The sequence below is a fragment of the Chiloscyllium plagiosum genome, unplaced genomic scaffold, assembly GCF_037043375.1.
Source record: "Chiloscyllium plagiosum isolate Xiang-an unplaced genomic scaffold, Cpla_swu_hap1 HiC_scaffold_4, whole genome shotgun sequence".
Taxonomy (NCBI): domain Eukaryota; kingdom Metazoa; phylum Chordata; class Chondrichthyes; order Orectolobiformes; family Hemiscylliidae; genus Chiloscyllium; species Chiloscyllium plagiosum.
In genome coordinates, this window is record NW_028270142.1 from 29479413 (window position 1) to 29493699 (window position 14287).

At 39.4% G+C, this 14287-nt stretch overlaps 1 protein-coding gene across 3 annotated transcripts in view; it reads left to right on the forward strand.

The window, feature by feature from the left end:
• reck (reversion-inducing-cysteine-rich protein with kazal motifs) overlaps window positions 1–14287 on the forward strand; it is a 187003-nt gene that overhangs the window by 97912 nt on the left and 74804 nt on the right. For all 3 annotated transcript variants that reach the window (XM_043688962.2, XM_043688961.2, XM_087986055.1), the window contains 3 exons: window positions 4326–4535; window positions 13149–13285; window positions 13912–14052. In XM_043688962.2, the coding sequence (XP_043544897.1) occupies window positions 4326–4535; window positions 13149–13285; window positions 13912–14052 (488 nt within the window). The remainder of the gene's footprint in view (window positions 1–4325; window positions 4536–13148; window positions 13286–13911; window positions 14053–14287) is intronic.

Consider the following 14287-nt stretch of genomic DNA (forward strand, 5'->3'; position numbering starts at 1 on the left):
TTTGGCCAGCATTTGTTGCCCATCCCTAATTCCGCAGAGGGCAGAGTTGGACCAAGTAAGGGTGACAATTTCTTTCCCTGAAGGAGATTAGTGAACCAGATGGATTTTCCAACAATTGACAATTTTTCCATGGTTATCGTTAGACCTTAATTCCAGATTCTTTATTGAATTCACATTCCAGCATCTGCCATGGTAGGATTTGAACCTGGGTCCCCAGAACATTAGCTGACTTTCTGGATCAACAGTCTAGCGATAACACCACTGGGCCGTTGTCTCTCCAATGGAATGCAGTTCCATTTATGTATGGAACTGGTAGTAGGTCCTTCTTTCTAGCATGACAATTTTTAAAGTAGTGTGAAAATTTGGAAAACTGTTTGTGCTAAATGTAATTTGTGCTCAAGTTTCTGCTGGTTTTTGTGGTTGGTCTGCAATTTGTGGAGAATTATGCCAAAATGCCAGTACACCTAAGTGGAAATTCGAACCATGATGTTGATTTTTTTTAAACTGCCTGTTCAGCGATGCTGTTACACATCTCTGGACTGGGTGCAACTTGCACCAAGGCCTTCTTGCTCAGAGACAGGGATACTACACTGCTATTTACTCCAAGATGTATGATTTTTGAAGTCTTGACTGAACTGAATCTGCATGTCCTAGTCCCTTAACTTGTAACATTATTCCATCTATTGACCACAATTGCTTTTTGATACATTAATACAAAGATAAATAATCAGGAGATCAATGAAAGGGATATGCTTTCTATTGAAAATTGGATTTCTAAGTTCAGTACAAACATTTCTGCGGATGGGTGGATAATTTTATTAAGTGTTACAGTTTGCTTATTAAAATATGAACTAGGGAATAGCTACCAATTCAGTTTTTTAAAAGTTCTTTGCAGTTGGAGGGCATTGTATACTTTTTAGATTGAGGTTTTTGAAGAAGTAATGAAGAGGATTGTTGAGGGTAGAGCGGTGGATGTGATCCAAATGGACTCCAGTAAGGCATTCGACAAGGTTCCTCATGGTAGACAGGTTAACAAGGTTAGATCTCATGGAATACAGGGAGAACTAGCCATTTGGATGCAGAACTGGCTTGAAGGTAGAAGACAGAGTGGTAGCGTAAGGTTGCATTTCAAACTGGAGGCCTGTGACCAGTGGTGTGCCACAAGGATTGGTGCTGGGTCCACTGCTTTTCAACATTTTTATATAAATGATTTGGACATGAACATAGGAGGTATCACTAGTAAGTTTGCAGATGACACCAAAATTGGAGGTGTAGTGGACAGCGAAGATGGTTACCTCAGATTACAATGGAATCTCGATCAGATGGGTCAGTGGGCTGAAGAGTGGCAGATGGAGTTTAATTTAGATAAATGTGAGGTGCTGCATCTTGGAAAAGCAAATCAGAGCAGGACTTGACACTTAATGGGAAGGTTCTGGGGAGTGTTGCTGGACAAAGAGACCTTGGAGTGCAGGTTCATAGCCCCTTGAAAGTGGACTCGCAGGTAGGTAGGATAGTGAAGAAGGCATTTGCTATACTTTCCTTAATTGGTCAGAATGTTGAGTATAGGAGTTCTGAGGTGATGTTGCTTGGGCCACTTTTGGAATATTCTGAGCAGTTCTGGTCTCCTTCCTATTGGAAGGATGTTGTGAAACTTGAAGGGTTCAGAAAAGATTTACAAGGATGTTGCCACAGTTGGAGGATTTAGGGTATAGGGAAAGGCTGAATAGGCTGGGGCTGTTTTTCCTTGGAGCGTTGGAAGTTGAGGGGTGACCTGCAAGGTTTATAAACTTTTGAGGGTCATGGATAGGAAAAATAGACAAGATCTTTTCTCTCGGTTGGGGGAGTCCAGAACTAGAGGGCATATGTTTGGGGTGAGGGGAAAAGTTTCTAAGGGACCTAAGGGGCAATTTTTTCATGCAGAGGGTGGTGTGTGTATGGCATGAGCTGCCAGAGGACATGGTGGAGGCTGGTACAATTACATTTAAAAGGCATCTAGATGGGTATATGAATAGGAAGGGTTTGGAGGGAGATGGGCCAAGTGCTGGCAAATGGGACGAGATTAGGTTGACCATACGGTCGGCATGGACGAGTTGGACCACAGGGTCTATTTTCGTGCTCTACATCTCTGACTCTGAAACGTTCAAATTGCCACGGTGAGCTTTTTTTTTAGTTACGAGCATATCTAGGGACGGATTTATTTTATTTATTTCAGTAGCTGAGCTAGCATTTGCACAGTATTAGCTCTAGAGCTACACGCCAGACTGTGTAAATTCAGAAGAGTGTACCATATGACTAAGCATTAACAGAGTGGCACGCATAGCAGTCATCTTTGATATTGCGAAATGCCATGTACGTTGCACAGTTAACAATCCATGACATGCTACACGAGGAGCATTTTCCCTTGTGTGTAAATTAAGGATTTTAAACTAAATTTTGTATTCCCTCATACTGTATCTATTGAATTGTATCATGTCTTTTAATATTTTATACTTGAGGCATGAGCCTCTCAAATGCCTCGATTTTAGAGTTGATACACTTTGTGAAAGTTGATAATTTGTATCTGAGTTTAGATTAGATTTCCAACAGTGTGAAAACAGGCCCTTCGGCCCAACCAGTCCACGCCGACCCTCCGTAGAGTAACCCACCCAGACCCAATTCCCTCTGACTAATGCACCTAACACTACGGGCAATTTAGCATGGCCAATTCACCTGACCTGCACATCTTTGAACCGTGGGAGAAAACTAGAGCAACCAGAGGAAACCCACGCAGACACGGGGAGAATGTGCAAACTCCACACAGACAGTCACCCAAGGTTGGAATCAAACCTGGGACCCTGGAGCTGTGCGGCAGCAGTGCTGACCACCATGCCGCACAATGCTGTGAGCTGTGTTTAGATGCCCCAGCTGAATATTTACATCAAATCTTAATTTCTAAGAATGCATCTGTGCTGTTCAACTGTCTGTGCTGAAAGAATAAATAACCAAAGAACAGTGGGTCATTAGGGTTTTAAAAAAATACAGCCTCATAATCAAGAATGAAGAATATTCAACTAATAATTTTCCTTTGAAGTTGAGGAGATAAAGAACTATACAAGTCACAGAAAAGGATGTCAAATAATGATAGGTCTGTACATAGAGCAATTGACTGAGCACTTCCATTCTTCTTCTAGTGTGGACTCTGCCTACCTGAGATTCACCACCCTAACTCCCTCTCTGATCTTTCATGTTTTGGTGCCCTAGAGTATTCCAAAGCAGCTTGATGCAAGTTCTCAAAACAGGGGCACCTTTGTTAGCACTGCTGCCTCACAGTACCGGGGACCCAGGTTAGATTCCGCCCTCGGGCGACTGTCTGTGTGGAGTTTCTCCCCATGTTTGTGTCGGTTTCCTCCAGGTGCTCCGGTTGGGCGGGACGCTCTTCAGAGAGTCGATGTGGACCCAATGGGCCTTATGGCCTGCTTCCACTGTAGGAATTCTGTGATTCTATGACCTTCCTTCAGCTGACACTGCATGAACTTCAACCTAACTTTGTTGTTGTTTTATGCCATCAAAATCAAAAATGATATTTCTCCAACTTGGCATTATAGAAAGGGGACAAATTTGCCAAAGTTTCCACACCAGATAACTGTTGCTGGAAAGTGCATGTATGTAAATATTGGATGAGAATTGGGTCAGCCGCATTTAAATAACCACCCATTACTCTACATCTACACAGATAGATGAAGAGAGGTATTAAAACACTTGGTGACAAGGGAGCAAAATTGTTTGGGAGAGAAAATAATTCTTCTATCGAGACTTTTTCACCACATTTGGCATTACAGGCATTCACTTTACCATTATTTTAAATTTTTAACATGTCCTCTGTTCAAAAACATGTTGGTGCATAGTTGTTCTTCCCACCCCCTTCCCTTATTATGGATCCTGGCTTAATAATTGTAGTTTGTTGTCAGTTATGTACTGAATCATTATCTAACCTTGCCCATTATGTTGACTTGTCAACATGTAAAATGATATTTCAAGCTGCATTGCACAAAGTTAACACAACACCCATGAGCAAGAGTTGTAATTGATCTTATTTTTGTTGGTAAATAGTTTTTAAAGTTATTTTGCCTTTATTTGCAATCAAATTATTGATTTGATCAATTTAGATATTTCAACTACACAATGACTAATATAGAGATTGTTTGTTTGTAAAACTGATAAAATGGTCCAGATTGTCATTGGAAATACAAGTACAATGCATTGCCAGAAAGAATCTAATAGTCAATGAAGGGGTAATCATTGAAGTTAATAATTTGCTGTTTTTTGTGAAATTTCCTGTTGTTTAGGCCCACAGAATTATTTCGCAGCTGCAATACTCAGTCAGACCAAGGAGCCAAGAATGACATGAAACTTTGGGAGAAAGGGACCATAAAGATGCCTTTTATGAACATACCCGTGAAAAATATTAAAACCTGTCAACCAGAAATGTGGAAAGCAGTTGCCTGTTTATTACAAATCAAACCATGCCACAGCAAGTCTGGAGGAAGTATATGCAAGTAAGTACTGTTTTACTCAAGCATTGAGGCTTCATCTATAAAGAGTGTTTTTTCATGGTTTATGCTTTATACATTCCTTCTTTCCTATTGTAGCTTTTCCTTTTGTTGATTTAGGAAAATGCAATATGATGGCACTTTTTTTGTATTCAAATAATCGAACAGAGTTGCATAATGAAGCTCATGTTATTTACCATTTCATAAAGATCAGTGTGCAGTAGCGTTTTTGCTGCTGTAACTGTATGACTTAGTGCTTGGGGTAAGAAATAAGGATGCACATGGGAGGTCACGGCAAATTTCTGACTTGCTCACCTGCAATGGTGCTTTTGTGCAATAACAAGAATTATGTCCGTTCCAATTAAAAATAAGAATTTAATTTGAGAGCAAAATTTATAACAATACTTCTGTTCGAAGATTGCAACTCCCAGTGATATATATTGTCTAGGCATATTTTGATATTAATAATCTTGGCACTGTAACTTAGAATACTTGACGGTAAAATTTATGAGTCTTTGTTCTTGTGGAATACATCTTCTTTCAACTGTTTAATCTGTGTTCCCGTAAATAGGAGTTGTACCCTCTGAGTATCTGGTAAGCGATTTAAAGTTTTATTCTATTCCTCAGGCTCAAAATATTTCAATAGCTGTTGATAGGGTTTTTAAATGTGTAAAAACTTAATTGTTTAAAATTTTGTATTTAGTTAAGTAGTTTCTGAAAAAAATGACGGCAAGAAGGTTGTATGTCACAGTTGCAGGATATGGAAGATAATGGATACCAGTTTGGCCCTCCAAAAAACCGTCAGTATCAAGTGCTTAAAGTTTGAGCAGCTTTAGCTCAGAATTTGAGCTGGAGACTGAATTACAGATACCACGACATACTGGGGAGAGGGAAGATTAGCTTGATTCTTTGTTCTGGGATACAGCCAAATCTCTTGGAGTTGGATCAACTGATTTGGTCAGTGTTCAGGGGCAGGAGACTCAACCTTTTGTAGTCATTCAATGTGTTTGAGATTATTTCACCATGTCTGGGTGAGAGTGAGGATTGCAGGGCAGATACGTTAAGTGCCAATACAGCGTGGTGCAGGCTGCCACTTCAGAACGTGGTCTCAGAAAGAATGTAGTGGTAGAGGTGGTCAATATGGTGAGGGGTTTTGACCCCATTCTCTGCAGCCAAGAATGAGCCCAGATGGCTGTGTTATCTGCTCTGGTTTCCTGACATCTGTTCATAACTGGAGAGGACCTTGGTGTGGGAGAGGGAGGATCTAATTGTAGTCCACATGGCACCAGTGACATAGGCAGGACGAAAAGGGAGGTTTTGCACAATCAGTACGAAAAGCTAGATTTCAAATTAAGCAGTAACTCAAAGATCTCTCTCTCTGTGTTATTACCTGAGCCACGTGCAAATTGCTACAGATCAAATCAGATTAGAGAGATGAATACATGGTTCAAAGTCTGGGAGAAGTGGGTTCAAGTTCGTGGGAGAATGGCTTCCTTTGGGGAGCGCAACTAGCCTCCAGATGCACAAGGGGAAGGAATAAAGAGAGAAAGGTGAATAGTGGTAGAAGACTCAATAATGAGGGATATTCGATGGATATTTCTGTGGACATGTCTATAGATTGGTTTGTTGCCTCCTTGGAGCTAGCATCAATAATATCACTGAAATTGTGCAAGGCATTCTGATGAGGAGGCGAAACAGCCAAAGATCATGTTGCCAGCAGCATAGATAGAAAAAAATAAGAGGGCCCTGCAGGATTTTAGAGAGATAAGCACCAGGTTAAAAACCGGATCTTCAAGGTTGTAATCTTTGGATTACTCCCAGTGCCATATGCCAGTGAGTATCGGAATAGGCAAACAGGATATGAATACATGGATGAGTTGATGCAGGAAGGATGACTTTAAATTCCTGGATCACTGATTCCATTTGTAGAAAAGGTGAGACCTGTATAAAGGCATAATAGGACCAACATCACAACGGAGATCTGCCAGTGCTGTGAGTGGGGGTTTAAACTAATTTGGCAGTGGAATAGAATTTGGAGTGAAGATTAAATAGGCAGCAATACGCAGACAAATGTAGAAGGAAAATAAAGTCAATGTGGAAGATAAAACATACTTAGTCCAATTAATACACAAAGGAGCATAGCAAGGTTGGATGGCATTTACTTTAATGCAAGAAGTCTTGTGAGTAAGATATGTTGAGTGTGCTGATTAATGCATTGGAATATGGTATTATTGCTATCATAGTGATATAGTTAGGTGAAGATCTGGGTGCTCAGAATTATAGGGTATAGAATTTTTAGGTGATATAGGAGAGTTTTTTTTAAAAGTTGGTGTTGCAATATTGATCAAGGAGTCAGTTGCTGCAATAAGGAGGGATGATAACTTGGCAGGTTTCTCAATTGAGGCTATATGAGTATTACTTAAAAACAAATAGGGTGTAGTCATGTTTATTGAGTTTGTATTGTAAACCTCCAAACAGTCAGTGAGATATAGAAGAGCAGATTAGTAGAGAAATATCAGAGTGTACAATATGAGATATCTCGGAGGAGTAATTATAGGCAATTTCACCTTCTCCACTATTAACTGGATTAGGCAAAGTGTGAATGGCTACAAGGACAATAGTCAGCATGGATTTGTCAGAGGAAGATCATGTCTGATAAATTTGGTTGAGTATTTTTTGAGTTTGTGACTAGCTGCGTGGATTAAGGTAGTGTGATTGTGTTCTACACAAAAGTCATCAAGCCTTTTGACATGGAGATTGGTTAAGGTATGTAGATCCCTTAGGATCTAGGGCAAATTAGATTTAAATATTGTGGTAAGAAGCAAAGGATGCTTGTTGAAGCTTGTTTTGAGACTGGAAGTTTATGTCCAGTGGCTTATCACAGGGTTCGATGTTTGGTCTCTAGCTGTTTGTATTGTACATTAATGACTCTCACAAATATAGGAAGTTTATAGATGACACTAAAATTGGTGATGCACTGCATAATCAAGTGCAGACTCCATGGTCCAAAGAGGCTCTTCTGTGCTGTGTGTTTCTATGATTCTTTAGACTACAGTAAGATATAGACAGCATGATCAGATGGCCAGAGCAATAGCAAATGGAGTTTAATCCTGAAAAGCATTTTGGAGGAACATCTAGGCGATAGAATAAATGGTGAATGATAGGACACTGGATAGTGTTGAGAATCAGCAGCTCTTTGGTGTGCATATACGTAGATCCTTGAAAGCACCAGAACTTATGGATAGGATGGTTAAGGAGGCATATCGGATTTTTGCCTTTGTTAGTTGAGGCATCGAATACAAGAGCTGGAACGTTATAATGGAGCTGTGTAAGACATTGGTTAAGCCACAGCTGGTGTACCTGAACGGAACTTTAGTCTCCATATCATGTGAAATTTATTGGTTTGCAGAGGAGATGCACCAAGATGTTGCCCCAGCTCGGGTGTTTCAGGCTCTTTCTATGAAGAGACACAAGTCAAAGTTGCTTAACTTCCAGCAAAGAAGGACAAGCAGGTACCTCTTTGATGTGTACAAAATTTGAGGGGTACAGATAGGGTTGATAGGAATAAATGTTTCCCCTCAGAAGGGTCAATTTACAGGAGCACAGATTTAAGAAAATAATTTTTTCACCTAAAGATTGATTGGTATCTGGAACTCAGTGCCTGAAAGTGTGATAGAAGCAAGAACCATCACAATATTTCTGAAGTATTAAGATGAATGCTTGAAACACCATTGTATACAAGGCTATCGGCCATATGCTGGTAAATGGGATTAAAATATGTAGATGCTTGATGACCAGCATGGGCTTGATGGGCCTCTGTCTGTGTTGTAGTGTTGTATGATTGTAATTAACAGGGGCTTTTCAGAAGGGCATGACAATGTTGGGGATTGTAATCTACCTGTCAACTGGAAAGGTCAGATGGAGAAAGGCAGCCTTGATGAGGAATTCATAGAATATTTTCAAGATAGTCTCTTAGAGCAGCATGTTCTGGAGCTGTCAAGAGCAAGTATACCAGACCTGATATTGTGCACTGTGAAAGGATTAAATCATGATCTCACATTGAGTGGGTCTGTGATTTTGTCTTCAATTTAAATAAGGATATTGAGAACATAAAAGCAGAGCTGGCTAAAGTGAATAGACAAGTTAGATTAAAGGATAGTTCAATAGAGATGCAGTGGCAGACGTTTATAGGAATATTTCAGAATATACAGAATGGGCACATTCTCTAATAAGTGAGAAAATTCCATAGGGCACATCTACCATCTAGAAATGTGAAGGTAGTATCAGGCTAAAAGAAAAAGCATATAGTTATGTGAAGATAGGTGGCAGATCAGAAGATTGAACAGAATATTTTTTTAAATATCAAAAAATGACCAAAAATGAATAAAGAGGGAAAAGCTAGAGTACAAGAGGAAGCTAGCTAGAAATATTATAGTAAATATTTCAATGAATATTTAAAAAATAAGAGTTAACAAGCTGACCGTTGTCCTATGGACTGCCGAATTAATAATGGAAAATAAAAAAATGTCAGATGAATTGAAGAGGTATCTTGCATCTGTCTTCACTGTAGGAGCAACATTTCTGAAACAGCAATAAACCAGGAAGGAAGAGAGGAACTCAGAAAAATTGGAATCCCCAGGGAAGTGGTACTGAGTAAATTGTTGAAACTGAGGGCTGACAAGAGTCAGGGCCCTAAAACAAACAAAAGGGCTGAAGAAACTCAGCAAGCCTGGCAGCATCTGTGGCGAGTTTAGATCAAAGTAGTGCTGGAAAAGCACAGCAGGTCAGGTAGCATCCGAGGAGCTGGAAAATCGACGTTTCGGGCAAAAGCCCTTCCTCAGAAATAGAGGCAGGAAGCCGCTAGGGTGGAGAGGGTATTTTCCTGCTCCTTGGATGCTGCTGTGCTTTTCCAGCACCACTTTGATCTAAACTCTGCTGTCCTCAGTTTTGCTTAGCATCTGTGGAGAGATGAACAGAGTTCACCTTTTGAGTGCAGGGACCTTTTGTCAGAATTTCAACAGAACACTGATGCTGCCAGTGCTATTTTTGTTTCAGATTTCTAGCATCACAGCTCTTTGTTTCACCCTTATGCCCAAAGAACTAGAAAGTTATTACATCGATTTTACATTTACTCCCTTGATTCTGGGATGGCCCATATAGATTGGAAGGTAATAACTGTAACCCTTTTCTCAAAAAGGGAGAGAGGCGGGAAGCGGAAACAGCCTGGTTAGCTTAAGATCAGTGATTGGAACATGTTAGAAGCTATTAAAGACGTTATAACAGGATACTTGGATATGTTTGAGGTAACTAGGCAGAGTTAACATGGTTTTTATGAATTGAGAGCTTTTTGATGAGGTAATGTGCTATCCTTAGATTTCCCAGAAGGCATTTGATAAATTGCCCCACAAAAGGTTACTACGGAAAATAAAAACTCATGATAGCATATTGGTATGGGCAGAAGATTGGCTGACTAGCAGGAAGCAATGAGTAAGTATAAGTGGGTCTTTTTGATGAAAGGAACAAAGGTATACTGCTAAATTTGCTGAAGACCTACAGAGGTAAGAAACAAATTAAGTTATGAAGAGGGCATAAGGAGGCGACAAAATGATGTAAATCAAGTGAGTTGGTAGATCTGACAATTGGCGTATGATGTGGGAAAATGTGAAGTACTTTGAAACAGTAAGAATTAAAAAGAAGCATATTTTCTAAATGGTGGGAGACTGCAGAGCTCTGAATTGCAGAGATATCTGGGTGTCCTCATGCCTGAATTGCAATGGCTAGCTTGAAGGTGTAGCAAGTTTTTAGGAAATCAAGTAGAATGTTCTCATTTATTGTGAGTGGGATGACTACAAAAGTTGAGGTTATGCTTCAGTTATACAGGGCTCTAGTAAGAGGGCATCTGTTGTATTGTGCACAGTATTCACTTTATTTAAGGAAGGATGCATTTGCGTTGGAGGCAGTTCAGAGAATGTACACTAAATATGGAGCCTGTCTCACAAGAAAAAGCTAATCAAGGCAAGCTTGTTTCTGGTGGGGAAGAGGCAACTTGACTGAAACATACAAAGTCCGGAAGAATCTTGACAGCGTAGATGTGGAGAGGCTGTTTTCTCTCAAAGCAAAATCAATAACTCGGGATCACGGTGTTTTTTTTAAAAAAGCAGGCGTCACCCATTTATAATAGCGATTGGGCAGTAAATTTTCTCTGAGAGTCATAAATTGTCCTTGAAAGGTTGGTGGATGCAGAGTCTTCGAATGTTTTTGAGCCAGAGATTGTTAAGCACGAGTTTGAAAGATTATCAGGTATGGGCGGAATATAGGTTTGAAGTTACAATCCGATCAGCCAGCTGTTTCGCAAACATTTTCTATTCCAATTTAAAAGCACCTTCCCTACTTTTCTGATTACTTGTTATCTCTTCAGTCATCTTAGCTTCATGTTTGTGCCTTTCCTGCACCTCACCTACCTTTTAAACCATCCAAAGTTTTCTTCTAAATAGTTTGTAGCTTTTTATATGTTAACTTCCTCTCTTTCACAAATGTGTCATACTGCTTTGCTACTCCATTAAGTTACCTTTGTCCGATCTTATTAAAATGCTTTCACTTTTATCAAGCAACCTGATGGAGAATACGTGGGGTCCCCAACCCTGGGGATCTGTCCTGCGAACTCTTGTACTTAACCCTGCATGGGATTGCATTTTTATAATTTTAAAGATCAGACGTAGGATCGTTTCCTGTACCTACAAACAATTACTTTGTATTGTCCTGCATTGTGTTCTGACTTGTATACAAATCAACTTCTTGAACAGGCTCAAGAACACAACCTGGGGACTACCTGTACACATGAGAAAAGTCAGTACTTGTCTTTTTACTTTATTGATGCAAATTGACCTGTTTATTTCTAGGGTTTTCTGTTCATTTAACTAGCTCTATCATTTTCTGGAAATGTAATTTCACACATTGTAGGGAGAAGCCTTCACAAAATCATGGGGTAAGGATCAAGCAATTTTTTTTCTTCCCCCTGTCTCATGGCATATGGATGGCATTTGTTGAAATCCTAAACTGCCTTCAGCCACTACAGTTCATCCGATGATACCAAGTGGCCTTTCAGTTTTATTTTATTTCACCTCTTAGTCTTATCTCACTATTTCTCATTCTTTTTAAAGATACTGGTACAAGAGGAGCACCAGATACAACCTTGACACGTTTCTACCTGATAGGTTTTGAGCCAGGGAACTTCTCAAAGTTAGATACCCAGAAGTTAGATACACCTGTGTCCAGCCCAAAGAATAGGGTAGCGGGATAGGATGCTCTTCAGAGTGGACTCGATGAGCCAAATGGCTTGCTTCCACACTGTAGGGATTCCATACCCTCCAATCCAATACCATCTCAGTCTTTGTGGTGGAAGTTTGCTGTTGAAGTTAAACAGCATATTAAACAATCTAAGAAGAGGTTTGCTACACCTTAATGTGTATCTAGAAAGAGGAAGAATTGCTACTGTTTATGTAGAAGGTTTCATTGAAATGAATCGTAATGAAGGGTGAGACAGAATAACCAGTCTTTTTCGGGTTGTCATTGCTCATGGATACCGTATAGTTCAGTTCTGAGGCCTCACTTATTTGCATTTATTTCGTAGATAAAAGAATGAAATATGTCCACATTTGCTAATGATACAAAATTAGATATGATAATCATTTAAGATTCTGCAGACAGGCAAGTTAAGCAAGGGAAGTACGTTGTGACAGATTGAGTGTAACTAAGGAGAAATGAAAGATTATTCACTTTGAGGGAAAGCTTAAAAACTGAATATATTTTAAAATAAGAGGCTTTTAAATGTTTTCAGGGTCCTTTTACATGAAATATGCAGATACAGTAAGCATTTCAGCAAATGTATTTTGGTTTTTATGGCGCAAGGCTTAGAATGTAAGAGGAAGACTGATTTAGTACAACTGTACTTGCTTTAGTGAGACCACAACTGGCTCACTGCATACTATTTTGTTTCAGCTCATAAGGAAAGATGTACTTGCTTTAGAGGAGGCACAACAAACATTTGCTAAGTCGATTACAGAGGAGAAGTTATCTGTGGAGGAAAGATTGAATTGAATGAGGCAATATTCTCTGGAATTCAGAAAAATAAATGAAATTCCATTGAAACATAGAAGCTCCTGAGGGCTGATTCAGTAAATGCTGAGAAGCTGTTTTCCTTGGCAAGTCCAGAACAAAAGGGCATGATAGCTGTTCAGACCGAGACAAGAAGAAATTTCCTCACTCAGAGTTGCGAATTGCTATAATTCTTTACCCCAGAGAGTTGTTATTGTTGAACTGTCAACTATATTCAAGGCTGAGATGAACCTATTTTTGGGCTCCGAGTCAGCCATGTTATATAAAATGGGGGCTGTTGATTATTGTACAGCAGAGCTGACGAAAATAGTTGAGGTCTATTTTTGCTTCTATTTCTTGTGTTCTCATTTTCTGTATTTGTGTACCTGGTTGGAAATAAGCCATCACTACTGAATGCATTCTGAAACAGCTCTAATTTATGTGCATGTGCAAATTGCATTCAGAAAACAGAATATCTGATAGTTCGTGCACATTCATTTTACAAATTCTCTGTTCCCTTTATAGGTCAGACTGTATAGAAATTCTTACAAATTGTGGAGACCATAGTAAATTTCCAACAGAGCAGACTGCTGAAACTATTTGTAATCTCTTGTCCCCAATTGATGATTTCAAGAATTGCATTCCACTCAGAAAGTATCTTGGTATGTATACTGTTTTGATGATTTTGGTTTTTTTTGTTATTTTTAAGAAGACAGTAGTAAAAGACCAAGAAACAACAATAATCTCCGTTATTTTAGCATACTCTAAAATTCTCAAATTTGCTTCAGAATCACCAAATAACCTTTTAATGCAGTCACTGTTGTGTAGGAAAATACAGTAGCCATCTCTGGATGTAGCATGATCCCACAAATAGTGAATAATGAATATGAATGATCAATTAATATGTTTATGGTTGGAGATAAATGTTGACTAGGTCACCTGAGAGCTTTGTGCTCTTCACACAATGCCATGGAATCCTTAGTAATCTTGTCAGAGGTCACACGACACCAGGTTATAGTCCAACAGGTTTGTTGGAAATCACAAGCTTTCAAGTACTTCACCTGACAAAGGAGCAGTGCTCTGAAAGCTTGTGATTTCAAATAAACCCATTGGACTATAACCTGGTGTCATGTGACCCCTGACTTTTTCTACCTCAGTCCAACACTGACACCTCCACATCGTTAATCATCATGGAAAGTGACTGTTTAGAATGAATACTCTTTTAGAAGATGTATCTCAGGGACTCTCCATTATTTATTTATTTATGTGTTTATTTATTTATTGATAGCTCCAAGTCCTTTCCACAACATTGTTGAGGAGGTCATTCATCCGTGTAACCCTAATGTGTGTCCCAATAACCATGTGTGTGAGGTGAATCGAAAAGGTTGCCAACCTGGGCAAGACTGTCTTCCCTACTTGTGTGTCCCAGGTGAGTGATAATTGTAAGTGTTAGGATATTGAATTTTTTTTCTTATTTAATGATGAAGTCTCGCTGAAAATACATCCAAAATTAGGCATAGTTGAAAATTGCTACTCTGTTGATCTCCCTTAAATGTCTTTTGCTACATTACCTTGCTGCCTACTGACAATCTCCTCCCCTACATTGGAACAAATTCAAACGGGGCATTTGGAAGACATTATGATCTTCCAAAGGCTATTGGGTT